Here is a 27,879-nt window from a genome sequence, read left to right as displayed (position 1 = left end):
CTTCATTAACAGTTGTTTTACATGTTTAGTTTTATATGTCAAAATCTGGCCCATTTTCAGAGAGGCACTCTTACTTATCTCTTGGTCAAATAGTATCCATTAAAGCATAGGATTGCTGAACCCCCAGTTTAGGACAATTATCCTATCAGTCATAATCCTGACCCCAACACCTGACTATAAAAGGTCTTATATTGCTGCTTTAAGTATTCAGTAATCTTCCATTTTAGGTTTATGTGTGTGTGTGTGTTTACATATATATTCTGTCATTGATGTGGAAGAATATTATTAAAAAATAGGTGTGATTGCTCTATTTTTAATGCAGTGGCACCTAATTATTTCTTCTAGTGTTTTCTGGAGAGCAGCTACCATCTTCCTAGAATCAAATACAGGCAGCAGAGTCTTAATTTCTCCTCTAAGTATAAAGAAGGGGAAAATTTATTTATTTTAAGGATTAATAAGCATCATATATTCTTTTGTAATATTAAGGTGAGAAAATAAGTAGTATGCTAATCCAATGATTATTTGGACCCTATAAAATATATGGTGAATTACAAAAAAGTTTTGGCATATAAACAAAAAGCTAAACAAAAGTTATTGACCTTAACTATAATTTACCAATAATATGCTGTTGAAATGAGTCCCCAATTCTTCTAATACTTTTGCCTTGATTTTTTTTTCAAAAGAAAGCATTAGAAAAGCTTTGGTTTTAACAGGTAATTCTACAGAAAATATATCTGAGGGATTTATAACTCATATATCCATCAACTGTAGTCATCATGTTTGTCAGTCTAATATTTCACTTGGGTGGCTATCCTGAGGCAGTACAGACATGAGAATTTAGTCACACCAACTGTTAGAATACTTGGTGGCACCTGAATTGCTATTTTCTGGGAAGCACTAGATAGAAAAAGCAGTAGAAATTGTATTGCATTAGGCTGATGGGTAGGAAAGAATGAAGGTATGATTAATTAAATAGGGTATTTGTCTTTCTTTGGCACTGGTATAATTTTTGTACATCAGATATGATTGAGCCTGTTTTGGAAAGCTTGCATTGTTTTGCCTGATGTTTTCTGTGTTGTCTGCTTTTCCTTATTACCATTTGTAATGGGTTTATTATTTTTCACTTACTACTTACAATACTTGTTATCCACAATTATTGAATGCCATTGCATGTAGAATGTTATCTTTACTGTGGTATATAAATATTCAAAGAAAACAAACCTATTGAAAGGAAAGAAAAGGAAATTGTTGGTGAGATAAAAGGAAATCTCTTTTCCTTGTGGAAAGAATATAATTAACTTTTTTTTAAAGGAAAACAGAATATCTTTGTTTTCATGGAATGTGTGTTGGGCAATTTTAGAATGACCAATTTTGTTACTCTTTTGGAAGTAGAAATATGTAATGTAAGATTCTATGTGAATTGTGTTTATCATTTCTCTCCCCCCCCCAATAGATAAATCCCCTCATTTCTTGAGGCTGGGCGATGTGGAGGTCAATGCAGGGCAGAATGCTACATTTCAATGTATTGCTACGGGGAGAGATGCTGTGAATAACAAGTTATGGCTGCAGGTAAGGCTAACTAGTCTGTTGAACTAATGTGGATATATTTGTTAATGAAAAAGCACCAAAATCACATGAGGACAGATTATATTTTAATTCACTTATTTTGTAATGTGACTTTTTTCTACTTAGCTTGAAGTGATCTTGTGAAGATTCATCCTTTTTCATGTTCTCCACTTGAAGATGTGAATTAATTTATGAAATTATTTAAATACTATGTCTTCTATCAGCTCTCAATTAAATGTTATTGTTCTTCCAATTTATCTGTGTTCAACTTAAAAAATAGTTCCTTAGAATAGCTGGAAGTAAAAAGAGCAAAAAAAGATTTTTTTTTCTTTTTAAAGTGCTTCACAAACTAGATTTACTAGAGCATGGTTCATAAGATGGAGAACTGTCAGTTTGATAAATTACATTTTGAGAAACCTTTGAGGCAATATTTCAAGCAATGTGTAGTCCAACAAAAGAAAATTAAATTGTTCAGACTTTTAGGTGCATGATGGATAAACTCAGATCTCAGGGTCAAGGCTAGGTTAACCAAAGGATCAGTATACAAATTATGCAGAAGAAAATAATATATGTAAAATGAAATCTGAAAAATCAAATCTGACCAAAGGAGAGACAGTGCAAATCGGAAAATAAATGTGAAAGTAAGTTTGGAGAAGATGGGAATAGGATGGGGAGATTATGTCTTGGAAGTCTTGGAGATTGAACCTGTGCAGGGAGAAATAACATTAATGAGGTTAATTTGAAATTCATAGACACTTATCAGTTGGGTGTTCCTAGTTGAGTCATAATTTTTGTGGAACTCAGTTCTTCATTTATAAAAATGAAACTGTTAGATTACATGTCTTTTAAGGTACCTTGAAGCTCTAAATATGAGTATATTTCCTCAGTACTTTAACTCATAAAATCTTCAGTTTAGAAGTGACTTTACAGGACAGATAGTCCAATCCATAGCTCATAGAATATTTCTTCTACAACATGTATAATATATGGTTATCATACTTTTTCTTTAAGATATAGATGACAAAGGTCTTTTGCTTAAAGGTTATATGGAGTGAAGTAGTCTGAGAACTATTTTATCCTAACTAACTCAAAATAAAATAGAGAACACTAGTGTGAACAAAATAAATGTGGAGATGGTGAAAAGTAAATAAATGGATATTTGTATAGATTGCTACTTAGTCTGTCGGTGAGTGTATTCATATTTACTGTTGCTTCTCTTTTGGTTCTCTGCAAAAGCAGGATTGCTATTAGCAGTAATTCTGAATTTATAGTTGGTTGATAAGGAAACTTTTAATTTTTTTTTCTTGAAGAATCTCTTTACCTTTAGAACTTATATAAAATTGTAATAGAGTTTATACTAAAAGAAAACTTCTAGAAATGCCTTTTTCTTTATATGTTAAAATATAAATGAATCCCCCAGACTGGCCTTTCCAATATACTTGTGAAACGGCATGATGCCTATCTTCTCATATCTGGAAATTTGTCATGGAAAAGAAGAATTAGATAAGTATAGATTTCTTGCAATTCTTACATTTGGGGCAAACTTGTCAAACCTCTAAAGAGACATAGACAGTCTTAGCATAAGCAAATACTTGAGTATTAGTTAGAACTATCCAAATAAAGACCTCTAAAATAATTTTCCTTTTACTACCTTTTTAGTAAGGTAATATGTTTCATCATTTTGTCCTTTAGATATCATCCAGTATTTCAGAATTTTGACCACTGCATTGATAAGTCTTTCAAAGTTTTTTTTTTTTCCTTCATTATATTATTACGTTGTTCTCCTGCTTCTTCTACTCATATCATCCTGCTTTAGTTCGTGTATGTCATTCTACAATTTTCTAAAAAAAAATCTCTAATTTCTTAGTATCTCGACACATATAACATATATGTGTGTGTGTGTGTGTGTGTGTGAGAGAGAGAGAGAGAGAAAGAGAGAGAGAGAGAGAGAGAGAGAGAGAGAGAGAGAGAGAGAGAGAGAATTGTTCATCCATCCTTCCTTTAGGCACCCCTACCCTTTTCTTGTTCTTTGTCATCACAAAAAGAACTGTTCTGATTTGCTATTTTTGAATGACTCACCATCATCAAACATCACAAAAGCAAAGCCAGTCCATCTCTTTGGTCAACCACTTTTTGGTCATTGGTTATTTCGATCCCTTCAGTCTTTCCATTCTGCTCAAAATTATCTCTTAATTTTTTATTATTCAATGTCTTCCTTGAAATTATCCTCAATTTTTTTTTCCACACTGAGTGGTTATTCATCCATTGAAAATTCTCCCTAAAAATAGTGATTTTTTTGGATCAACATTCCCACCATTTTTTATATGAGTTTCTATATTTATGTATATCTTGAATTGTACAGTAGATAGAGTAACAATAGCCTCTGGATTGTTATAAATTGCAGACCTCTGCGAGTATGTCCTATTTCTCAAAATGACTCCTTAAATTCTCATCTATCCTTTGGAAGCTGAAGTGTCCAATAAATGGTTTCCTCAGAAGCTAATCCTACTTGGTGTAGATTGACTGACATAATAGTAACTGTGGCAGATATTTCAATTATCCTTCTTCATTTGTTTCGGAGACAAAACACTGGATGAACACTTTTTCTTGAAAAAGTGTTCTTGAGCTGATTCACTTAACAGTTTGTGTTAAGTGGAATCTAAGCTTCCTTCCATTTCACTGATTCTCTGATTCTTTTATTTACTAATGGTGAAGAGAATATTTTTTTAAGCTGTTAGCTTTGGAAAAATATGTCTGAATGTAAACAATTGATTTGCTAAATTTCTTTTCTTGATGTACGTTTTAATTATCATAAGATGTTTTTTAGGGGAACTCAGATATTTTGGAGTTCTTGCTTTATTTTAGGTTCTAAAACTTAATAATATGCTGGAGTTAAATTCATTTTTTTATCTCCATATCTCAATTTCCTTCTAGCAGCAAATGCTTCCTTAGATCCTGTTCTTTTTAGTGAACTACACTAGATCTTCTGTAATTTTTTTTCCTGCTCTCCTAATGAACATATCATGTTATTGCTTATATAAACTCTCATCTTTTTTTTTCCAAATATGATGGATTTTTAGAACTTCCCTGTGAGGAGATAATATGGATTTCTCCTTCTTCTACATTCTAGTTCACTAATATTTTAGGATTATAGTGCATCTTAATATTTTTTCTTAACCTGTGGCACATAAATTGTCTATTTCTTGAGCATTTTATACACTCACACACACATAATCACCTTTTAAAAAAAAAGTCAAACATCTGTTAATTTACACTCAACCAAAGTATATCAATTATTTACTTCATCATTTAAATATTTTTTCATTGTATAAAATAGTGAAATTATTGCTTTTTCTGCACAAGAATTTGTTGGGGGGGGGCGGGAATCACAATTCCCAATTTAAAAAAAAAACCCTCATTTATAATTAGTGAAGAAGGCCTTGATATGTAGTACAACATTGATAAAATTATCTCAATAGATTCCATTTCTCAAATACCCTTTCTCCAAGGGTGTTTGACTTCAAAATTAGTTTTCTTTCCACTAGAATCATAGGATCATATAACATATTATAAGAATTGGTCATGACCTCAGAGCTCAACTAGTTTAAACTCATAGTTTTATAGATGAGGAATTGAGTCCCATACACATGAGATAAGCTAGGATTTCACATCTAAGAATTTGAGCTAGGATTAGGACCCAAGTTCTTCCACTCCAAATCACCTTTTTCTGCATTACAATATAGTTTCTTCCATGACACAGTTGACTTTACTTTTTCTTCAATTTAAAAAAAAAAAGACTCAATAGACTTTTTCTTATGAGATTTTCAAAAATTCATTGTGAGAATAGCTACTTGAGATAACAAACTGAGACTGGAAAATTGTGCATTAGAAACAACTCAAAAGGGCATTTTATCCACATGGTAAAATGGCTTTTTATTGATCCTCATGTATCAGAAGTCAGAAAAACATTATTTCCATCTTTGCAATTTTCAGTTTCTCTGAGTTTCTTAGTATCTTAAAATGTGCCTAGTTAGAGTAGATGCGATACTTGATCAGTAGGATGATTTCAGAGAGGCCTAGAGAGACTTGCATGAACTGATGCTTAGTGAAGTGAATTTCACTTAGAACCAAAAGAACAATGTATACAGCAACAAGAAGATTATATGAGGATCAATTCTGATGGACATGACTCTTTTCAACAGTGAGGAGATTCAGGCCAATTCCAATAGATTTCTGATGGAGAGAGAGAGCCATTTACATCCAGAAAGAGGACTGTGAGGACTGAATGTGGATCACAACAGTATTATCACCTTTTTTTTTATTGGTATTTTGCTTGCTTTTTGTTTTCTTTTCTTTTTAATGTCATTCTTCTTGTGCAACATGACAATTGTGGAAATATGTATAGAAGAATTGTACATGTTTAACATCTGTTGGATTACTTGCTGTTTAGGAAAAAAGGTGGGAAAAAGGTAGAGAGAAAAAAAAATTGGAACACAAGGTTTTGCAGGGTGAATATTGAAAAATATCTTTGCACATATTTTGAAAATAAAAAGGTTATCATTAAAAAAAATGTGCCCAGTTAAAATTGTTTTCAGTAATGGAAAGAGTAAAAAGATTATGTACTTAATAGTGAATTTTTTAATTATAGAATTTAATATATCAACAGTGATGAAAGAACTTAAAAGTGTTGAGCATAATAGTTTATTTAAATTAAGGTACAAAATAATACATGTATTTTAAAATTGCATAGGACACATAAATGCTGCTTATTTATTGTTTTTTATATAATATAGAGATATATAACACACCTACCCATACTAATTAAAATGTAGTAAACTTTTAATGAGAAATAAGTTAATAGATAATTTTATGAAGTCAAGAAGCTTTGGTGTTTGCCAATGGAGAATATTTTTGTAATATTTCTTAGATGTATTCTTTCAAAAGTTTATCTCCTGTTGGTACTAACATCAATAAATCTTAGATTAAAGACTTAAGAGAAGTAATCTAGATCTCAGCAGAACATTGATCTCTTCTACTTGACTTAAGAGGGTATTGGCTTTCTATGAAGGTATAAAAAATAAGCCTCACTCATTTTAGTAATTTCCTCTAGGTGCAATTCACTTGATGTTTTAAAAATTGCATTCATTTTAAACAAATACAAAAAGGCTAAAAGGAGAACATTTCCATATATATAATACAACATAAAAAGCTATTCAATATAAAACCATAACTTTCCATTCCACATTTACTTAAAAAAAAAGCTGTGATAAATACTGTACAACATTTTCAAAGCTACTCTACTTTTCTGTGCTTCTTTCTAAGTTTTCTTTTGTTTTCTGTGGTGCCCTTTTTAGCATTTTTCCCTCCCTCCCCACCCTGCCCTAGAGAAAGCTACCTTTAAATATAATTATGCATATCTGTGTGCATATTTGTGTATATTGTAGTAAAACATTCTCTTTTTTTTCTTATTTTACTCTTCATTTTTTCTTGCAAGTCTTTCCATTTTTTTAAAAAAAATTTTTTTCCCACATTTTTCTAAAATCAACTAGCTCATTATTTCTTATAGCACAGTAGCATTCTATCATATCACTTGATGATTTCAGTAGTCATGATAATGAGCTTACAATGGGGTTCTCATTTCTTTCAAGGATTGATCTTGTGGATTCTTCTAAACTGTGAGGTATTGAGATACTAATGTTAAGACAAAATTAGTGGACTGCTTTTGAGGATTTGTGGGGAGCAGTTGTAATGTTGTCTTTTGTCTGATCTTTCAAAAGGGACTGTTCCTTTTCAGACACAGATAGGTCTTTATTCAGCATAGATAGAAGGAGTATTACTGGATGATTCTGGTTATACTTTTTATAAGAAAAAAAAAAACAGGCACAAGCTATTTTAATTCATTTTCTCTCTTACAAAAAAGATCACTCCATTAAAATCCTACTCTAAAATTCAATCACAGTTTAGAGATAACTCTAAATTCTTTAAGCCTCTCCTAGAAGAGCACTTACTCTGCCAAGTTCTACTTGAAGTGAGAGTAAGGAGGATAAGGAGGAGGAGGAGGATGAAGAAGGAAATGGAGAAGGAGGAGGAGGATCTCAGTTATTTGGATTCAGTGTAATTCCATGCCTTCCTAAATTTAGAGAATGTAACCACAACAAGTTTGGATGCTGTGTGACAAATTTCCTTAGCCACAGCAAATCATGAAATCATCTATTTGCATATGAGGTGATTATGGCCTATATCACTAGATGAAGTATTGATGAAATCTTAGCTCTTTTCAATAATAAAAATACAATAACATTTGATATGTGTATTTATTCTTGCTTATAAAAATATGGACAAAATTGATAGTAAAACAATGGTAATATAGTTCCATGCAATGCTGGAGATGTCAGAGGTTCTTAGTTTATATCTTAATTTCTGTTTTATTGCTTGTGTGACTTTAGACAAATTGCCAAGCTTTTCTGATCCTCAGTGTACTTACCTGTGACATAAAGAGAATAACTGTTGACCTCTTAAGTGCCCTCCATAAGCAATGATATGTTAGACACATTGTTATCTTTAATCCAAAGTGAATACTTGAATAATATCAATCAAACAAAATTGTTACATTTTAAGTCTTAGAATTTCTTATATTGATTTCTTTGTTGGGGGAGGGGATGTGGGAAGAGTCAAGGATCATGATTCAGATTACTGTTCTATTTTAAAAGGGTCCAGAATAGGTGGACACCTACATAACAATTCCATAAAGGTCCCATTGCCAAAACATCTGTCAGACCATATGCCTTGGCTTCAGGTTTAGTGTAGATAACTAAAACACTAATGATTTCATCCATCATTTTGGAGTTTGGCAGAGATATATCATTGGATCAGGCAGAGAATCTTGATTGCAGATGTAGTAAGAATAGGGTATTGGAGTGGGGAGGAGTCTTTGGTTAGCATCATTTGCTTTGGTGATTCTGAAATGAGACTATTGTGTGACTGGTAATCCTATATAGATTGCCATCAGAACTGTATAGTGGGGCCAATTTGTCAGCAAATGCTGTAGTGGGAGGGAGGGGTTGGCTTAGTGCCTCTTCAGTTGATCTGCCAAAATAGGGAAGTCAGCCACCATGTTGCCCTTGGTAAGACTCATCAGTGCTAATGGAGTGTGATGCAGCTAGTCTCCCAGCCAGAGGAAATGTCAGTCCTCATGGAGTAACAGATAACTTAAACAATTGCCTCAGAGTAAAAATTGGAAAAATAAAATTAGGTAAATGTGATATGAATCACTCAAAAATAAAGCACACCCCTAAATAGAAATCCATTAACAAGAGAAGTAGACCTTCAAGTAAAATCTGCTCTTAGGCTAGTTTATATACTTTATCTAAAACTTTTGACTATGTGATGTTTTCTCTTACTTTTTTTATCTTTATACTCACATTTGATCTTAAATATTACTATAGACCAGGAGAAAATAGTGGAACTCATGTTTGTTTAGAGAATACAGAAGTTCCTATGAATACAATAGAATTCCAGCATTTTTTCAATGATGCATAATAATCGTTCACAACTATATTCCTGATTGGCACATTTAGCACTGTAGTCCTAAAAAGCACATTTATAACAGCATGTTGAGTCTCAGGTTGAGATTACTATATTTTCATTTGCCAGTATCTTAAATAATTTTTTACTTTCTTAATTTTGATTTTTTTCAAGTACATTTTGTTAACTAGTTGTTATTTGTATAAAGGTAGACAGACCAAAGCATTAAATTTTAGTTACGTTTAAAAATATGCAAAATTAGTGTGGTATCACTATCTCAAGACATATCCTTAAGCTAACAAATCTTTATTGAGTGCCTACTCTGTAGCAAGCCTTTTCTTATGCATTATGGTAGATTCAAATTACATGAAAAGAGTTATTTCTGACTTTAAGAAGTTTACTTTCTACATGAAAAGATAAGTTATAACAATATAAAGTAATATATAATCCATGTAATTCTGAGTCTTTCAGATAAGCAATAATATGTCTTTAGAGAAGTGAAAGAATTTTATTTATATAAATTTAAAAATCCTATAAATGCTATCATATTATTATTTATTTGAATCTTAAAGAATGGGAAGAATTTGAATAGGTAAATGAGAATCTTGTAAGTAGAGGAGAAAGCGTGATCAGAGAATGGGAAGCAGGAATCATGTATAAGAAAGAGAATGAGGATTCTTACCCAGTCAAAGTGGAATCTTCAGATACAGGGTTGAATACGTGGAAAGCTCCACAAATAGGCAATATAGTTGGGATATTGTCCTCAGAGTAGTAACAATGAACCATTTCATAATTTCTGAATATCACAAATGTTTAGCAGTTTGAGGAGTGTTTTGGTAATTATATAGTCTCACAGTTGAAAGTAACCTCAGAGAACAATCTAGCATAATCCATACCTGAAAATGAAATTTATATTTTATAATTGAATCTTCTAAATCAGGGCTTCTGAAACTTTTTCCACTCCATTAATCCCTTTTCACCTGAAATTTTTATGTGACCCTCAGGTATATATAGGGATATAAAATAGGTATACAATAGGTATACAAACCAAACATTTATTGATGGTAAATCATAATGTAGGGACCTTCATGTTGAGTTATAAGACTCCATATGGGATTGCAAACTAGTTTAAGAAGATGGATTCTAAATAATATCTTGGAAGAATAAACATTCAGCCTTTCCATCATATCCTCTCGTGAATCAGCTCATTCTGATTTCAGAGAGCAGCCTTAATTGCTAGGATAAGTTTCCTTACATTAAACTTAAATTCTTTCTTCTTCCATATTCATCATAGTTTCATTCTTAATTTGACCTTTGCAATCAAGCAGAACAACTTTAATCCTGTATGTCATCTCTTCACATATTTGCAGATAGTGATCATGTTCCACTTATTTTTTTCCAATTTCTTGAACTTTTCCCCATGAGTTCAGTTATTATCTTTGTGCAGATTATTCCCATGTCAGTTTATCGATTTATCTATAATTCTAGTCTTTTTCCTGAACTCCAGTTCCATATCACTTAATTGCATATTGGACATTTGAACTAGATGTCTCAAATAAATATCTCATTCACTATGTTTGAAGTAACTCATGGTCTTTCTTCAAAAACCTAAGTTTGTTTTGAAAGTTTTTTTGGTAAATAATTGATGGCATCATTGTTCTTATATTGACCTTTTTCTAGCTAATTTAACTATACGGCATTACTCGTATATATCCAATCATAGCAGATCTTATAATGTCATTCCAATATTTCTGGATTTATTCTTTTTTCATAGATACTATTATATATACTTAGTATAGATTAAGTTTGCTGAACCTTTTTTGGTAACAATGGCATTGATTTATACTGAACTTTTACTCCATTAAACTCTTAATTCTTTCCTGTACAAAGTGATATCTTTTTCATCTTATTCTTGGGAAGTTGATATTTTTAAAAACCCAAGTGTAAGATTCAATTTTTCCCATGAAAATTCATATTAGAGTTGACCCAGAATTCTTCCCAGTTTAAAAAAATATGTAGAATTTCACAATTTTAGAATTTCAAGGGACCCCATCAAATATAAACTCTACCTGAAAAAGAATTAAACTTTCATTTTGCTACTAGAGATATCTCTCTCTTTTTTTTTTTATTAAATGGTGATCACTCACCATTCTGAGCCATACAACTATAGCCTTCCTAATTGATTGTAAAAGAATAATGTAGAAAGTTGTTTTAGCCTAGCTTATCCTCGAAAAATGCCTATAAAATCTGAGCAGTTGTTGGAGCTCAAAAATTTCTGAGGATTGAAGTCTATAAATTATAATATTCATGAGTGAAGATGATGAACTATTCCATTGTCAGAGTATTTGCTCTTAGCTTGGGTTTCCAAATTCAATTTCATTGAGCATTCTTGTTTTTGCCTATTTGCTTTCTCTTACCAATAATCTTGATTTGATAGATGGCTGCTATCGATTAAATATCTATTCTGTGCCTATAGAGGTTTTTCTCTATCCACATTGCCTCTTTGATTTTTCACTTGTGTCTGGCTCTTCATGGCCCCATTTGGTGTTTTCTTTGCAAAGATATTGGACTGGTTCATTATTTCCTTTTCCACCTCATTTTACAGATGAGGAAACTGAGGCAAACAGGGTTAAGTAACTTGCCCAGAGTTACACAGTGAGTGTTTGAGGCACAATTTGAACTCAGGAAGATGAGTTTTCCTGACTCTAGTCCCAGTCCTCTATCAACTATGCCATCTAGCTGCCCAGTGGAAACATTCTGCAAATCATTAACTTCATTTGTACTATACTTCTGTCACCTTTCATCACCTGTTAAAACCAATTCTCATGAAAAGGAAAAAAAAAAAAACAACAATTTTCCTTTCATTTCTAACTTTGAGCTAATGAAGGAAAAGAATTATGGGTTTCTTGTCTGAAAACCTAAGTTGCAATCTTGGTTGTTAATTACTAAAATACCTTTTTATGCAAATAATTATCTTAATGACACTAATTCACATGTTTAGAACACTTTCCATAAAATTTCTCAATTGATTCTCACAGTACTTTTATGACATTGGTAATGAAAGGCTTATATTTTAGATTAAGTGAGGCATAGGAAAATTAAATGACTTGCTGATAAGGTCCTGAATAGAGTGTGGTGGGCTGAGAGAATCAGAAGAATTGATAAAAATTATTCCCTGGGGCCAGTAGGAAGAAGGTTCTGATAATGGAGATCTGTTTAGTACCCTGGTCCCACCCACTGAAGTTAATCGAGTCACAAATCCAAATTATGTCCAGTTACTGAGGCTAAATTCTCCCTATTAGATAACTTATAGCCCATGTCCTAGTGACCACCTTCCTTTGGGTCAGTTACCATGGCACTTTACCTTATGGTATCTTTCCTCACACCATTATGCTTCCCAGCCCCACTTTTCCCCCTTACAGCTAACAGTCTTTTAGGATGCTAAGTCACTTTCAGGATTTAACCTGCCAGCTAAGATCATGCTCCAAACTCATGGAATCCTCCCTTTCTACTGGATAATTGTGAGTTACACTGAGGAACTTATCTTTCATATGTTCTCTATTTCACATTTATTGTGTCACTTCATTTCGTCTGTAACCAATTCCTGTAAATAAATCATATTTGCCAAAAAGAATGGCCATTGTGAATTCTTTACATGACTGAACCCCACTTTTAGTGCTTTCCATCATCTGTTGTCTACATAGATCATATTTGCTGTCAAAGTCGACATTATAAACCATACCATTGCCTAAAGTCTAGTAAGTGGCTAGTAAGGATTTGAAACCAGGTCTTTTTTTTTTTTTTTTTCTAGTTCAGTGGTCTTTTAAGCACATGACCTGAACATGACCTTAAAGATCTTTCTGAGATTTTCCAGGTTTTTTAATGCCTGATTCTTAATTTTTAGCTAAGCAAATTATTTAATCCACTACCTTGAAAACAAATTTACTCCAGGCACAGAGTATTATTTCTCTTTATTCTTTGTTAAATCATTCCTTCATTTTTTTTTTCAGAAAATTTTTAAAATATCAATCTCTTTTCTAATTTTCCTTAAAATAGTTCTCTATAGATTAGCATTCTTGCCCACACTCCCACAGATACTTTTGTGTTTTGTGAAGTTATACAGTTGAGATTCAAAAGGAGACCCCTAAGAGGTTGGGGTCGCAGATGGGTATCTCGAGGCATCTCAAAAAATTTGCAGGCCTGACTTCATCTCTAAGACAAAAGGGCAAAGTTTATTGTAATTGTAATGCCAATTGAAGTGGGCTAAATTCCAAAAGGACTTAGGAAATAACCAGGAGAAAGAAGATAAATTTATAGAATAAAGTTAGAGAGACCAGAACTTCATGTTACTTATTTGCTAATTTTATAGCTTACAAGTAGGTTTGAGGGGTGGTCTATTCACTATTGTCTCTGGAAGTTGGTTACTGACTAGATTATCTGTTTAACAGTCAATAATGTAGGACTATCCTCAGGCTAGAAGACTTTAGAATCATTGTCAGACATATTGTTAAAGCAATAGTACTCTAAGGTCAGAGGACCTCAGGATCATTGCTATATTTCCCCTAGAAACTATATTCCTTTCAATATTGTACACAACTCCTATATACTACTATAATAGACCTCTATCTCTACATCTTTTCTTTTCCACCTTCCTTTACTCTTTTGAATTGGGTTTGGAAATATTGAAGCCTGGTAGACAATATATTTATAGAATTGTAGGATCATAGATCTGGAATTGGAAGGGAATTGAAAGTCTTTAGTTCAACCCATTTATTTTATACTTGGGAAAGTGATACTCAGAGGTATTAGGAGACAAGCCCAAGTACAATTAGCTGAAAAGAATTAGAATTAGGATTTTAACTCAGTAGTTATTACCAAGGCCATGAAACTTCTAGTCTGACCCATTCGTTTCTTCCAATAGTATTTTGTTTCCAAATACATGTAAAAAAATTTTTTTTCCTCCCATTTTCTCTTACTTCCTCTTTCCCTAAGATAGCAAGCAGGCTGACATGGATTAAACGTGTGCAATCTTTTAAAACATTTCCATATCTGTCATGTTGTACAAGAAAAAATCAGACCCAAAAGGGGAATAAATGAGAAAGAAGACAACAAAGAAATAAAAAGATAAAAATGCTATCCTTTGATCCACATTCAGTCTTCATAGTTCTCTCTCTGAATGTGATTGAAGTTTTCCATCCCAAGTCTATTGAAATTTCCTTGCATCACTGCATTGTTGAGAAAAGCCCAGTCCATCACAGTTGATCAAACGATAATCTTGTTGTTACTGAGTACAATATTCTGCTGGTTCTGCTCACTTCACTCAGCATCAGTTCATATATGTCTTTCTAGGCTTTTCCAAAATCGGCCTGCTCATCAACTCTTAAAGAACAATAATCCATAACATTCATATTCCATAATTATTCAGATATTGCCTAACTGATGGGCATCCATTCAATTTCCTGATCCCTGCTACTATTAAAAAAAAAAAAAAAAAGGAATTTTTTTGCACATGCAGATCCTTTTCCTTTTAAAAATTATTTCTTTGTAACACAGACCCAGTAGTAAGACTGTTGGGTCAAAGGGTATGCAGTTTTATTGTCTTTTGTTGACCTTCTCATTTTACAGAGGAAAAAAAAAACATAGAGCAATAGGTGACCCAAAATGCTCAGTAGCAGAGTTACCAGCAAGATGGCACATCTAAGTGAATATCATTGTTGAGGAGAAAAATACCCCAACAAGATTAGGAGCCCCAGGTTTATGTTGTGGGTTTGGTGAAAGAATTTATACACTCAGTTTGTCTCCAACTTTAAGGGTAAAGATTTATCATGCTGCTTGACAATGGGCTAATTTCAAAAGGAGTTTAGCAAAGGGTCAGAATCAGGGAGATAATTTGGTGCTATAAAGGAGCACCAAAGAAGAAGGAGGAAGAATAAATGGCTAATTCCAGGGGAATCTTGCAAAGAGGCAAAATCAATGAGATTTTTTTTCAGAAAAGGAAATAAAGATTAGATTAATATATTAATATTATGGTTTAGAGGTTCAAACGAGGAATAGTAGGAGTGGGGTAGTTCCCATCATTGAATTCTAGAGCTTACTAACAAAATCAGTATTAAATTTTTTGGCCATCATTGTTTGTGCTGCTCCCAAGGCCAGATAGTCTTAAGGTTTGTCAGAAATTACTGTTTTCTCACACCTCATCTATATTAGTCAGGAAGATGCGAGTTCAATTTTGACTTCTGACACTGTTATGTAACTCTGGGAAAATCATTTAAATCTTCTTGCCTCAGTTTCCTCATTTATAAAATTAGCTAGAGAAGGAAATGGCAAACCACTCCAGTGTCTATGCCAAGAAAACCCCAAATAGAGTCACCAAGAGAGTCAGGAAAACTTGGGATGAAACAACTGAAGACCAACATAGATGTGAACTCATCTTCTGATTCTAAATATGGTAATTTTCTCACTTACTACCTTTCCCTTTAAGTACAGATGGTTAACTATGCACCGGAAAGAGTACTGAACTTGCAAAATCCAAAGTATAAATGGAGAATTTTGTTTTAGTAAACAGGAATTAAGTGATTACAACAAGACTGTAGTTTTACATGGTACTGATATCTAAACCAGATAGGAAGAAAACAGAGACAGAAAAATATGGACCAATCTCCCTAATGAATATTGATGCAAAAATCTTAAATAAAATTTTAGCAGAGATTTCAGAAAATCACCCCCAGGATAATACACCACAACCAAGTAGGATTTATACCAGGAATAAATGGCTGGTTCAACATTAGGAAAACTATTAGCATAATTGACTATATCAATAATCAATTAATAAAAAAGTTATGATTATCTCAATAGATGCAGAAAAAGCATTTGATAAAACCCAACACCCATTCCTATTAAAAATATTAGAGACTATAGAAATAAATGGACTTTTCTTTAAAACAGTCTAGCATCTATTTAAAACTATCAGCAAACATATATGTAATGGGGATAAACTGGAACCATTCCCAATAAGATGAGGGGTGAAACAAGGGTGGCCCACTATCACCATTACTATTCAATATTGTTTTAGAAATGCTAGCTTTGGCAATAAGAGAAGAAAAAGAGATTAAAGGAATTAGAATAGGTAATGAGGAAACCAAATTATTACTCTTTGCAGATGGTATACTTAGAGAAGCCTAGAGAATCAACTGAAAAACAATTAGAAGTAATCCATAACTTTAGCAAAATTTCAAGATACAAAAGAAATCCACATAAGTCATCAACATTTTTATACATCACTAACAAAATCCAACAGCGAGAGATACAAAGAGAAATTCAATTTAAAATAACTGTCAATGGGATAAAATATTTGGGAATCTATCTTTCAAAGGAGGATCAGGAACTATGTGAACAAAACTACAAAACACTTTTCACACATGTAAAGTCATATCTAAGCAATTGGGAAAATATCAAGTCCTCTTGGGATAGGTAAAACTGTGAACACATCCAACCATTCTGGAGAACAATTTGGAATTATGCCCAAAAAGTTATCAAACTGTGCATACCCTTTGATCCAGCAGTGTTTCTACTCGAATTATATCCCAAAGAGATCTTAAAGGAGGGAAAGGGACCCACATGTGCAAAAATGTTTGTGGCAGCCCTTTTTGTAGTGACAAGAAACTGGAAACTCAGTGTATGCCCATCAGTTGGAGAATGGCTGAATAGTATATGAATATTATGGAGTATTATTGTTCTGTAAGAAATGACCAGCAGGATGTTTTCAGAGAGGCTTGGAGAGAAACTTACATGAACTTATGCTAAGTGAAATGAGCAGAACCAGGAGATCATTATACACGGCAACAAGAAAACTATACAATGATCAATTGTGATGGATATGTCTTTCTTCAACAATGATATGATTCAAACCTGTTCCACTTGTTCAGTGATGAAGAGAGCCATTTATACCCAGAGAGAAGACTACGGAAACTGAGTGTGGACATAGCATTCTCACTTTCTCTGTTGTTGTTTGCTAGCATTTTGTTTTCTTTCTCGGTTTTTTTCTTTCTTCTTGATCTGATTTTTTTGTACAACAAGATAACTGTATAAATAAGTGTGTGTGTGTGTGTGTGTGTATGATTATTTAACATATATTTTAGCATATTTAACACATATTGGACTATCTGCCACCTTGGGGAGGGGCTTAAGGGAAGGAGGGGAAAATTTGGAACAAAAGGTTTTTCAAGGGTCAATGTTGAAAAATTACTCTTGTATATATTATGTAAATAAAAAACTTAAAAAAAAAAGCGTAGTCCTAAATAAATTGGTGGCCAGGGGCAGCTATATAGAGAAATGGATAGATCACTAGTCCTGGAATTAGGAGGACCTGAATTCAAATGTGGCTTCAGGCAAGTCTCTTAATGCCAATTGCTTCTCAAAAAATAAATAAATAAACGGTTAGTATTCCTCCCCTTACCCTTCCCTCCAAAGAGTATACTTTTACTTGTCTTCAGAAAGCTTTATTTTAGGCAAAATATTTAGGCAAAAAAGGGAGTGCTAAGTTCCTGGCAGACATTAACTGCTAATCTTGTTTCTTAAAAAATGATTTTATTAAATGTTATTAAAAAAACAAATTCCAGTCTTTAAAGAGATGATACATCAAAAGATTTTTTTTTTAACAAAAGCTACCAAGTACTCTTCTGAATGAAAATTTAAAAGCCATTTCTAAGTCAGATTATTATTTTTACTCCAATTCATGTAATAAATGAAGAAAACTATAAATGCAATCAAAATTTATAAAACATTTAAATAGTTCATTAATGCTTGCCAGTCTTTAACATACTATTTTTAAGTCTTTGATCTTTATCTATTTTCTCAAATATCCACAAGCTTAAACCCAGATACATGCCTGAGACTTGTTATTGATAGTTGTCTTTTGTTCGAAGGACTAACATGACATCACTATGTTGGTGTCAAGAATCAGACTTGCATGATTTTGGAAAGTTCTATCATAGTTTGGGCACAAATAATCCTTATGAACATTTAGTGTGGAGATTTCTCTAAATCTGTTCATTTCACACTTCTTTGCTATTAGAAAAGAAAAAAAATGGTTGGTACGTGGCATTATTTCTAAGACTTTCTATTGTAAGTGAATTGTTTAATTGATAAAACCATACAGTACAGCTTTAAAGGAATTAGAAATCATACAGGGTTATTTTATTACTTATTGACATAAATCCACATTAATTTTTTATTTAATTTTTCAAATCTAATTTTTCAGTTTGTGGGTGCTTTTTGAAAGAAATAGACAAATTAATATAATAGATCAAATTTATACTTTGTAATGCGACTTTTTATTCTTAAGAATTTATGTTGTAAGTTTTAAGTTCTAAGAAGAAGTTAAGAAACAACTGGCATTAGAAAGAAGAATTTAATTAAAAGAGGATATTAGTATACTTGAAATCAGGTTAATGACTTTTTAAGCATGGATAAATGTTTCATAAGACTACTGGAGTTATTTCTGTGTGTTTTTTTTTTCTAAATTAGTATTTTCTTTTGTAGTGTTTATTGATGGAGAATCAAAATTCTCTATTCAAGTTCTAGCTTTCACATTTGATTGCGAATTATTTCATTAAGCTGAAACTCTTGGATTTCAGGGATTTAATCTTACATATTCCCAAGTATCTAACCTCATGCTGTTACAGACATTCAGTTATCAAACATTCATCATATCTTAATTTTTGTGTTGTATTTTAGTTGTTTTTAGTCTCAGTTAAGTCAGATTAGAATAGTTCTGAAATTGATGGGCCTTATTATAAGGGAGATAATTTGTAAGTCACATATGGATGAATTATATGAATATATTAGTATTTCTTTTAAATTACTGAGATAATGCTAAATGGTCTGTGAATTTTTTTTAAGATTCTAGCTTTAGGAATAACATTTCAGAATTATAATTTTTGTCATGTTGTACTTTCTTCAATGATATATGGAGGAAATTTTGTACCAATTAGTGTTACACCTTTTTAATTCTTTGAAACTGTGATTTATAAATAATGAAAGTCAAGTTGTCTTAAAGACAATTATGGATAACCACCAATTTGAGACTAATTGGCCTGTGGTGAAGTTGTCATTGGTCCTTGAACAGCTCAGCAGAATTGTTGTTTAATTCAATTCTAGTACTTTTAGAATTCTCAGAGTTCATTTTTGGAATGGTTCTTGGAGTAAGAGTGGAAATTGGCAGAACTGACTTAAAGTTTACTTGATATCATTCATTAGGGACGTAAATATGGAGTATAGAGAAAATAATCTTTCTCCTGCTACTATAAATTTTGAGACATGAAGAATAGTAAATCATTGCTTTGAAGTGGAAAGGTAGTGTTCAGTTTTTAGTAAATGAATGAAACACTGAAGAGTTTTTATTTTTCCCCCTATATATCATGTAGAGTAATACAGTTTCTAAAATTTTTGTAAAGGATTACTTCTTAGGAAAGAGGAAGATAGAATCCAGACTTCTAAATTGATAGGTATGAGGAACTTCAGATATTGCAAATTCATATATATAGATTTGTAATTTACATTCATGATAGTGGTCTATACCATGGAAAACTTAAATGACTTGCCCATTTCTTCAGAGCTATAACATGTTTAACTGTGTTAGATTTTGTTGTTTCTTCATTTTTGGAAAAAATCAAAATTTGTCTTAATTTAAAATTGGCTTACACGCAAAGGCAGTCTGATATCAGATATAGAATCAAAATGCCTGGAGATGTGGTGGGTGAAAAATGAAATGATTGAGATTAGGAGCTTTTGAAGTTGGAAAGGAAAACATGAACAGGTGAAATTTCCTGAAATCAGAAAAAAAAAATATGTGTCTCTCCTACTGTGTTGTGAACAGTTAAAGGAACATGGAAACAACAACTGATTGATCAATTCAAGGCTAGTTTCCAGATATATGGGTTTTTTGAGATGTATAAATTGTAAGAAAACTCTTTGCATCAATCTTTGGATCTTACTGGGTTTTTAGTAAGCATTTTAAGTCTCTTGGTTATAGTCTCTAAGCATCAACTAGAGCTGGTCCAGCTACACAGATTCAAACAATGCAATAAAGTTGTCTGTTTTTTTTTTAAACCAATTTGTACAACTGAATAAAGTTTTCTTACAAGATAGAAATTGGAATAGACCCATAATTGGATACAAAGAGAACTGAGTTAGATCCAGAATTGAGTCACAAGATGGAGTCAGCATGGTTCACTCAATTTCTACTACCACTTGCTGTTCTAATCCCCTCAATTCCTTCAGATACCAGGGAAGCTGGGAAACTGAGACAAGGAGGGAAAGTATTCAGAACATGGAGTACAGTCAGTGAAGAGGTAAGGAATTGGAATTTGGAAAATGTGATACAATATATGACAATGTAATACGGAACTAGTATCACTGGAATGTATAATACATTTTTAAATGTAAGTAAATTTAATTGATATTTAAGAATGGAAATATAGGAGTGGTCCAGGGTCAGAAGGTCTATAAAAAACAAATAGAATTTTTATTTGATTTTGAAGGTAAATTGGGAATATGTAAGTTTGTGACATGATCAGAATTATCTTTTAGGAAGGCCAGTTTGGCACTTTAGTGCAAGATGGATTGTCATGGCAAGACTTGAGACAATAAGAACAGTCTATAGGCTATTGTAATAATCCAGATGTGGCTGTGTGAATAGAGAGAAGGAGATATATTAGAAATATATCTAAAATGTAGAATTGACAAGATTTGGCAACTGTTTTCATATGGTGTATGTAAAAGTGAGAATTAAAGAATGAAACTTAGGTTGGGTGGCTTGTTAGTGCTGTTATCTGTAATAGGGAAGTTTAAAAGTGGGCAAGGGTATTCAGGAAAAGAAAAGGAATTCATTTTTGGATATAGAAAGTTTAAAATATGTGTTGGATATCTAATTCAAGATCTCCATTAAGCATCTGGAGATTTAAGATTGGATATCAGGAGGTCATTTTAGAGGGAGTTTTTTTATTAGGGATTTCCTAATTTCCAAGGAAAGCCTGAGCAACTAGGTGGTACATTGGATGGCCAGTCCCAGAATCAGGAAGATTCATCTTCCTAAGTTCAAACTTAGGCCTCAAATACTTATTATATGTGTGACCCTGAGCTAATTCTGTTTGCCTTAGTTTCCTCATTTGTAAAAATAAGCTAGAGAAGGAAAGGGCAAACTGATTCACTGTTTGCCAAGAAAACCCCAATTGGAGTTATGAAATTCTTTGACTGAAGATACTGAACAACATTACCAGTCTATCTGATTCTTTGAAAGCTAACTTTACTATTATATTACCCATTCTAGTAATTAGTCTCTGTGTTTCACTGTCCAATTCTAAAATGAGGGTGGGGTAAACTTAGGTGTTTATGTTAAATTTCTTTAATCCTAAAAATAGAACACTATCACTTAAATGTGAAATGTACACATACATAATGGGTTTATAACAACATTCATTACCAAATAATGTTAATATCACTCTCTTTTAGAATCTTAAAATGAAAAGTTCAAAAGAGAATAATTGATTTAAAAATTTTAAAGTATAAGCAACTTGAAGCTCAGTCTATGTGTGAAGATCATCAACAAATTAATTTAGGAAAAAAATTGATTTATCAGTATTTATTAAGCATTTCCCATATGCCATGCATTGAACTAGACTCTGAGAATCAAAGAGCAAAATGACACAATCCCTTGTTCACAAGAACACTATATTCTGCTGCAAATTGTGAGAGAGTTAAGATACAAGAACAGAACTTAGTAGAGTATGCCTTGTTTTTAAGTTGAACTAAGAATTAGAATGACAGATGTGAAATAGGAAGATTATGTTATGACTTGATAAAAAAACTACCTGCAATAACTTCATTTACTTTTGGATGGTTTTACGTTTTCACAGTATTAATTCCCTTGTGTTGTGTGAAAGGTCACTATTTTTCATTTTAGGTAAATGAATAGTGCCATTTTATTCAATGATCATTTAATATGTATATGGAAAAAAACTGTGTCTTTAGGATATTATGAAAAATGAACTATAAATATGGTTACTGCACAAAGGAAGCAACTTAAATTTTCTGAGTGAAGAAAGTACATAGGGATTCTTGAGTGATTTTGCTTTAAGAGTCAGTCATGGTATATGCTAGCATCATTCTGGCTTGCAAAGCTTTAATATGTGTGTATGTATGTATGTATATGTATATATGTGTAAATTCATTGAAGTATGGACTGATCCTTGTACAAAATAATTTCCCCAGAGCAAATGAGCTTTTTGGTGTATCTTCATCATTAGTATACATAGAAATTGAGATTTAACAAAGTCACAGCTTCTAGACATCTGTTACAGGATTAGATTCCTTGTCTTTAGGCTCCAAGTCTAATCTTCTATCTCCTTTAATAAATTTTCTGTCATATTTTTGTTTGTTTTTTGGCTTATTATCAAAAATAATGTTATTCTATAATTTAATTGTTTCTGAAGAGCTGTTGTTTCACTGATTGAAAGATACTTCCTCAAATGATATAAATTGAAACCTCTCTTTAATAGTTTTCCATCCATACGAGGATGATAATGATGATGGTGGTGGTAGTGGTTGTGATGGGTATGGTGGTGAAGATGAGGAGGAGAAAGAAGATGATAAATGATGATGTTAAATTATTGCCTGTTTTTCAGCTCTGGTGATAAGCCCTCTGAAGTTACTGACTTTATTCATTTCAGTTAGTGAAAAAATCAAATCAAATCAAATCAGTTAGTGAAAAAAGGGAAAGAATAAATATTAGGGAGAAAGTTTTTGGATGTAATGTTAAAGAGTGAGAAAAAAAAGTGATTACCACCTTTCAAAATTAGAGAGAGAGAATCTCTCTATAGAAAAAGCAATTTCTCTACATGTATGTTACTCAATTTCATCCCCACTTTTCCAGTAGATAGCCCACTCTATTATCCCCACTCTTTGGGTAATCATCATTCTTTCCTTGTGTACTATATGCCTCCCTACCTCCTAAAAGCATTGCTACAATAAACAAATAAACCTTTCACTTGATCTATTCATCCCCTCTAGTTTGCGATATGTCTCTCTTCCAAAGTGAAGTCTTTCTACAACCAATGTCTTCACTTTTTTTCCTCTCATTCTCTGCTCTCTGCATTCTGGCTTTTGATTTCACCATGCTGCTGAAATGACTCTTTCCCTAGTAACCTGTTATCTTTTAATTACTGAATATAATTAGCTTTTTCACTACTCAACCATAGAACTCTCTGCAGCCTTTGACATTGTCAATTAACCATCATTTTGTTGTTCTCATAATCTGTCTCTGTCTCTATCTTTTTCTCTCTGTGTCTCCTTCTCTTCCTGTTCTTTCTCTTTCTAATATTCCTTTTTTCCTCCTTCTCCTCTTTCCCCTCATTGTTCTCCTCCTCTTCCAGTTTATTATTGTATATGTCTTTGTATATTCATCCAGGTCACACCCATTAGATGAACATCCAGTCTCTATCCTAGGCTCACTTACTCATCTCCTTTTTGTTTGCTATACTTTTTAGGTCTTGTAGATTCTCTGAGCAAATTCAGCTTATCCAGGTTGATCTCCAGTTTTGCATCTGCAGACCCCTGGGAGACATGTCAAACTGGATGTCTCACAGACATCATAAATTCAACATGTCCAAAATTAAACTCTTTTCCCCAAGGTTTTTTCAACTTTTTAACTTTCTTGTTACTTTTGAAGTAACAGCATTCTTCTAGTCACCCAATTTTGTAACTCCGGCATCATTATCAATTCATTCTTTTTTTTTCATTCTCCACAGTTAATCACTTGCCAAGTTCTATAGATGTGTCTTCATAACATCTGTAGTATAACACCGTTTGCTCTTCTCTGACATTGCTTCCATCTTGGTGTGGACCTCATCCTTTTGAACTATTGCAATAGCTTTCTGATTGGACTCCTTGCTTTAAGTTTTTTTTTTTTTTTTTTCATTCAAATTAGTCTTATCTCTACTAAATTGGTCAATCAATTTGCCTAAAGTGAAGTTCTGATCACATCACACACCCTCTCCGCCAGTTCATTAACTACAGTGGTTCATTATTATTATCTCTCATAATAAAGAGAAAATCCTCAGGCTTTGAAAAGTTTTCCAGAACTTGCTCCTTTCCTACCTTTTCAGTCTTCTGCCCCTTAACATCTGCTAGGTCATACAGTAGCTAAAGTATTTCGCCTGGATTTGATGTAAGTTCAAATGTGCCTTTAGATACTTAATAACTGTGTGCTCCTATTACTTAACATCTATCTCAATTTTCTCAGCTGTAGAAGGAGGGATAATAAAGTATCTATCTCCTGGGATTTTTATAAGGATGCAATGTATTAGTATTTGTGAAGTACAACGTCTGGCCCACAGTTAGAGAGCTTAATAAATTCTTATTTCCTTCTTTTTTTAACTCAAAAATTACATCTTCCCATTTATTCCGTAATCTACTGATACAAGTTGCTTGATCCTTAAGTGTGTTCACTGCCATGTCTAGAACTCCTTCATCTGTATCTTCTGGCATTATTTCTGCTTTCCTGGTTTCCTTTTGGTGTCAACATCTCACCTTCTACAATATTTTTTTTCTCTGCTCCTTTTAATGTGCCTTTACTGCTGTGCTTATCTCCTTTTCCTCTAATTTATCTTATCTCTACATGCTTTTTTTTTTTACACATTATTTTTTTTCCATTAGACTCTGAACTCCTTATAACAGCAACCTTTTTTTTTTGTTGTTGTTGTTGTCATTTGTATATTTGTATATTTGTTGTTTTTTCTTTGTTTATGCCACACATAGTGCTTGGCATATAGTAAATGTGCATTAAAAGTAGATACATTTTGACTTTATTTAACTTACTTTTAAAAATAATATCTTATATACTATAACATATTTAACATGTCTAAGACTGCTTGCCATCTAGGGGAGGGGGTGGAGGGAGGGAAGAGAAAAGTGAGAACAGAAGTGAGTGTAAGGGATAATGTAAAAAATTACCCATGCATATGTTCTGTCAATAAAAAGTTATAATAATAAAAAATAATAATATCTTAAATACCTCCTGCTTTAATTTTGCAATTTGAATTTTATTTGCAGAGACGAAATGGGGAAGATATACCAGTGGCCCAGACTAAAAATATCAATCATAGAAGATTTGCTGCTTCCTTTAGATTGCAAGAAGTGACAAAAACTGACCAAGATTTATACCGCTGTGTAACTCAGTCTGAAAGAGGATCTGGAGTTTCCAATTTTGCTCAGTTAATTGTGAGAGGTATGATTAAAAACTTTTTTTTTTATTTATTTATAAAAGTAACATCTTTTGATATCCAAATAATTTATAGCAAAGGTTAGATTTTTTTTTCAAATCTTCTGATTTCACTCCAAATCATTATTAAAAGAGCATCACAAAAGTACAGAAATTTTCATAGGTGAAAATCAAGGATGAAATTCTGAAGATGAAGGACTCTATTAAAAAAAAAAAAGACTAATTTTTAAACTGTACTAAGCACATTGAATGCATGACCAAGTTTTATCATGAAGTTATTATGTGTGGGGGGGATGGGATGCTAGACCCCCATTACCCAAACTGACTACTCAGAGGCATCTCCAGATACAAACAGAAAGCCTTTATTCAGTTCTTGCAACAAGTGAGCCAGCATACTAACTGTGCAGTCCAGCATGGTGTATAGCACCGTACAGAAGTGGAAACTGGGCTATGTAGCAGAAAGATATGGGTCCTCTTTCTTCCTGTTGATTTTTAAATTCATTGGTTCTTGAACAAGGAAGTGGCTGTTGACTAAAGGACAATGCTTTCTATTTCTTGGGTATCAGGTAACTTGAAACTTAGGCATAAAGTCTGATATACTTTACCCTATAGTTTTCTGAGAAATCTTCACTTGTCCCATTCACTTTCTTCTCTTTATTTTATACCTTTGAAGATTCATCACACCAATCCTAATACATTTTTCTACTAGGACATCCTTATTATCTAGGCCTTCAGGTTTGTCCCTCTCTTCAGTATTAACTGTAACCACCCTCTACCATTCAGAACCAACACCTGTATATCAGTGGAAGCTTTTACTGAGATTTTAGCTAGGGAATCTTGAACTATTCTAATGATTAAATGCATCATGCAATTTAAGCAAGTGAATAATAGGATAATGCTGCTTAAAGCAATGAGCAGAAACCAGAGAACTGCTTTGACCAATTCCCACCATTTGTCTAGGAAATCTTGTTATTACAGATCAATAGATTGGTATCTGGCAGGTGGTGTTATCTGTGGAACTACAACACTGTCTAGACTAGGTGGCCTCAGAGTTATTATCCCATCATTCCCACATTCAAGTTGTGAATTGCTGGCCCTGCCTAGTGGGGTCCAGACTGAGAAGGGGAAATATGTGACTTGTGGATGATGACAACAACATCTGGTGCTGAATGTCAGAACTGAGTATCTGGTGATTGCAAGTTGACCAAGTAATTGAGATTTCATGGCTTGGAGTCTGGAAGAAAAAAACTCTCACAACCAGATTAAAAATGTAGGAACTAAATATGAGCAAAAATAAATAAATAAACAAGTGGAGTCAATATGGGGGTTACTAGGTAAAGTAACCAGCAACCCCACCCAGAGGAAGATGGGCAGGTTGAGAGATGAAGCTGTTATGAATGTCTCACATCTACACAACTTTTCTTGTGATAAACACAAAGAACATTTTCCTGAAATTCCTGCTTTTGTTTCTTCAAAGGAACAATGGGTAATGAGTAGAGAATAGTGTGGCCCTATTCACAGTGAAAGGATTGCTTAGGTAGTCTAGGATGCAAGCACCATCATGTTTCAAAGGCATCAACCATTAGGTAGAGAGGATAGCATGCAGAGTGGATATAATAATCTTAAGTGGTTATAACATCTTTTAGCAAAAACTCTGAGCCTTTTCAGTCTTACAAGGGGAGGCTTTTACCCAATTAGTAAAGCTGTCAACAGAAAAAAAAAAAAAAAGCAATTGAATGGCTTATGTATAAAATCTATTTGTCAGTTTTCCCCTATGTAAATATCCCTTTTCCAGATAGACTTCAGGATTGAGGGTTTAACAGCTCTTTCAGAATTTACTTGGGCACAAACTGGGCAGACCTGATAGATCTGTTTAATTGTTTCTACTAGCTTGTGACCAGTGAAAATAGGTTTTTCAAGGGATTGGAGGACATTTATTTTCCAAACAGGTAGTTTGGTATAGACCAAAGAGAAGTTTCCACTTTCTGGGCTTTTGGATTAGAAGTTCACTGGACCGTGTTTGAAACCACCCAGAAGGAGAAAAGATACAACCCCTTTTTTTTAGCAAGGGCTTGTTACTGTAGCCTCTATGAGGGAGTATAGCTGTTGGGAGTTGAAGAATTAAAGGTGCCATGGTTAGGGACAAACAGGCAGCAGGTGAATCTGCAAGTCTGTTTCCCTTGGTCTAAAATGGATCCCTTTACTGTTGTCCATTACAAAACAACAGAAGCCTCTCTAAGTCCAGGGTCAGCTTGCAGTAACTGTTCTCTTGCATATTTAATGGAGGAATGTTTGGCTGTTTAAAAAAAAAAAAAAAAAAACTTTCTTTTCATCTAGCTCCATATGCATGCAAAACATGGAAGGGATATTTAGATTCAGTATAGATGTTCACTTCTCATTCCTTTCCCCAGTGTTAAAGCTCTGGTAAGGGTAAAAATGCTCTGAACCTGATAAGGAGTTAGAACCTCCAGTGGTTGGCCTAGAGTGAGCTTAGAGGCTTCCTCAATTAGAAA

General features: G+C 33.0%; 1 protein-coding gene across 1 annotated transcript in view; it reads left to right on the top strand.

Annotated features, from left to right (window-relative positions):
* PTPRK (protein tyrosine phosphatase receptor type K) overlaps positions 1-27,879 on the top strand; it is a 539,585-nt gene that overhangs the window by 169,653 nt on the left and 342,053 nt on the right. The window contains exons 4-5 of the mRNA XM_051997718.1: positions 1,454-1,569; positions 25,198-25,372. Of these exons, the coding sequence (XP_051853678.1) occupies positions 1,454-1,569; positions 25,198-25,372 (291 nt within the window). The remainder of the gene's footprint in view (positions 1-1,453; positions 1,570-25,197; positions 25,373-27,879) is intronic.

Source organism: Antechinus flavipes, chromosome 4 (assembly GCF_016432865.1).
Source record: "Antechinus flavipes isolate AdamAnt ecotype Samford, QLD, Australia chromosome 4, AdamAnt_v2, whole genome shotgun sequence".
NCBI lineage: Eukaryota > Metazoa > Chordata > Mammalia > Dasyuromorphia > Dasyuridae > Antechinus > Antechinus flavipes.
Note: the sequence above shows the minus strand (reverse complement) of the source record. Positions and strands in the feature narration are given on the sequence as shown.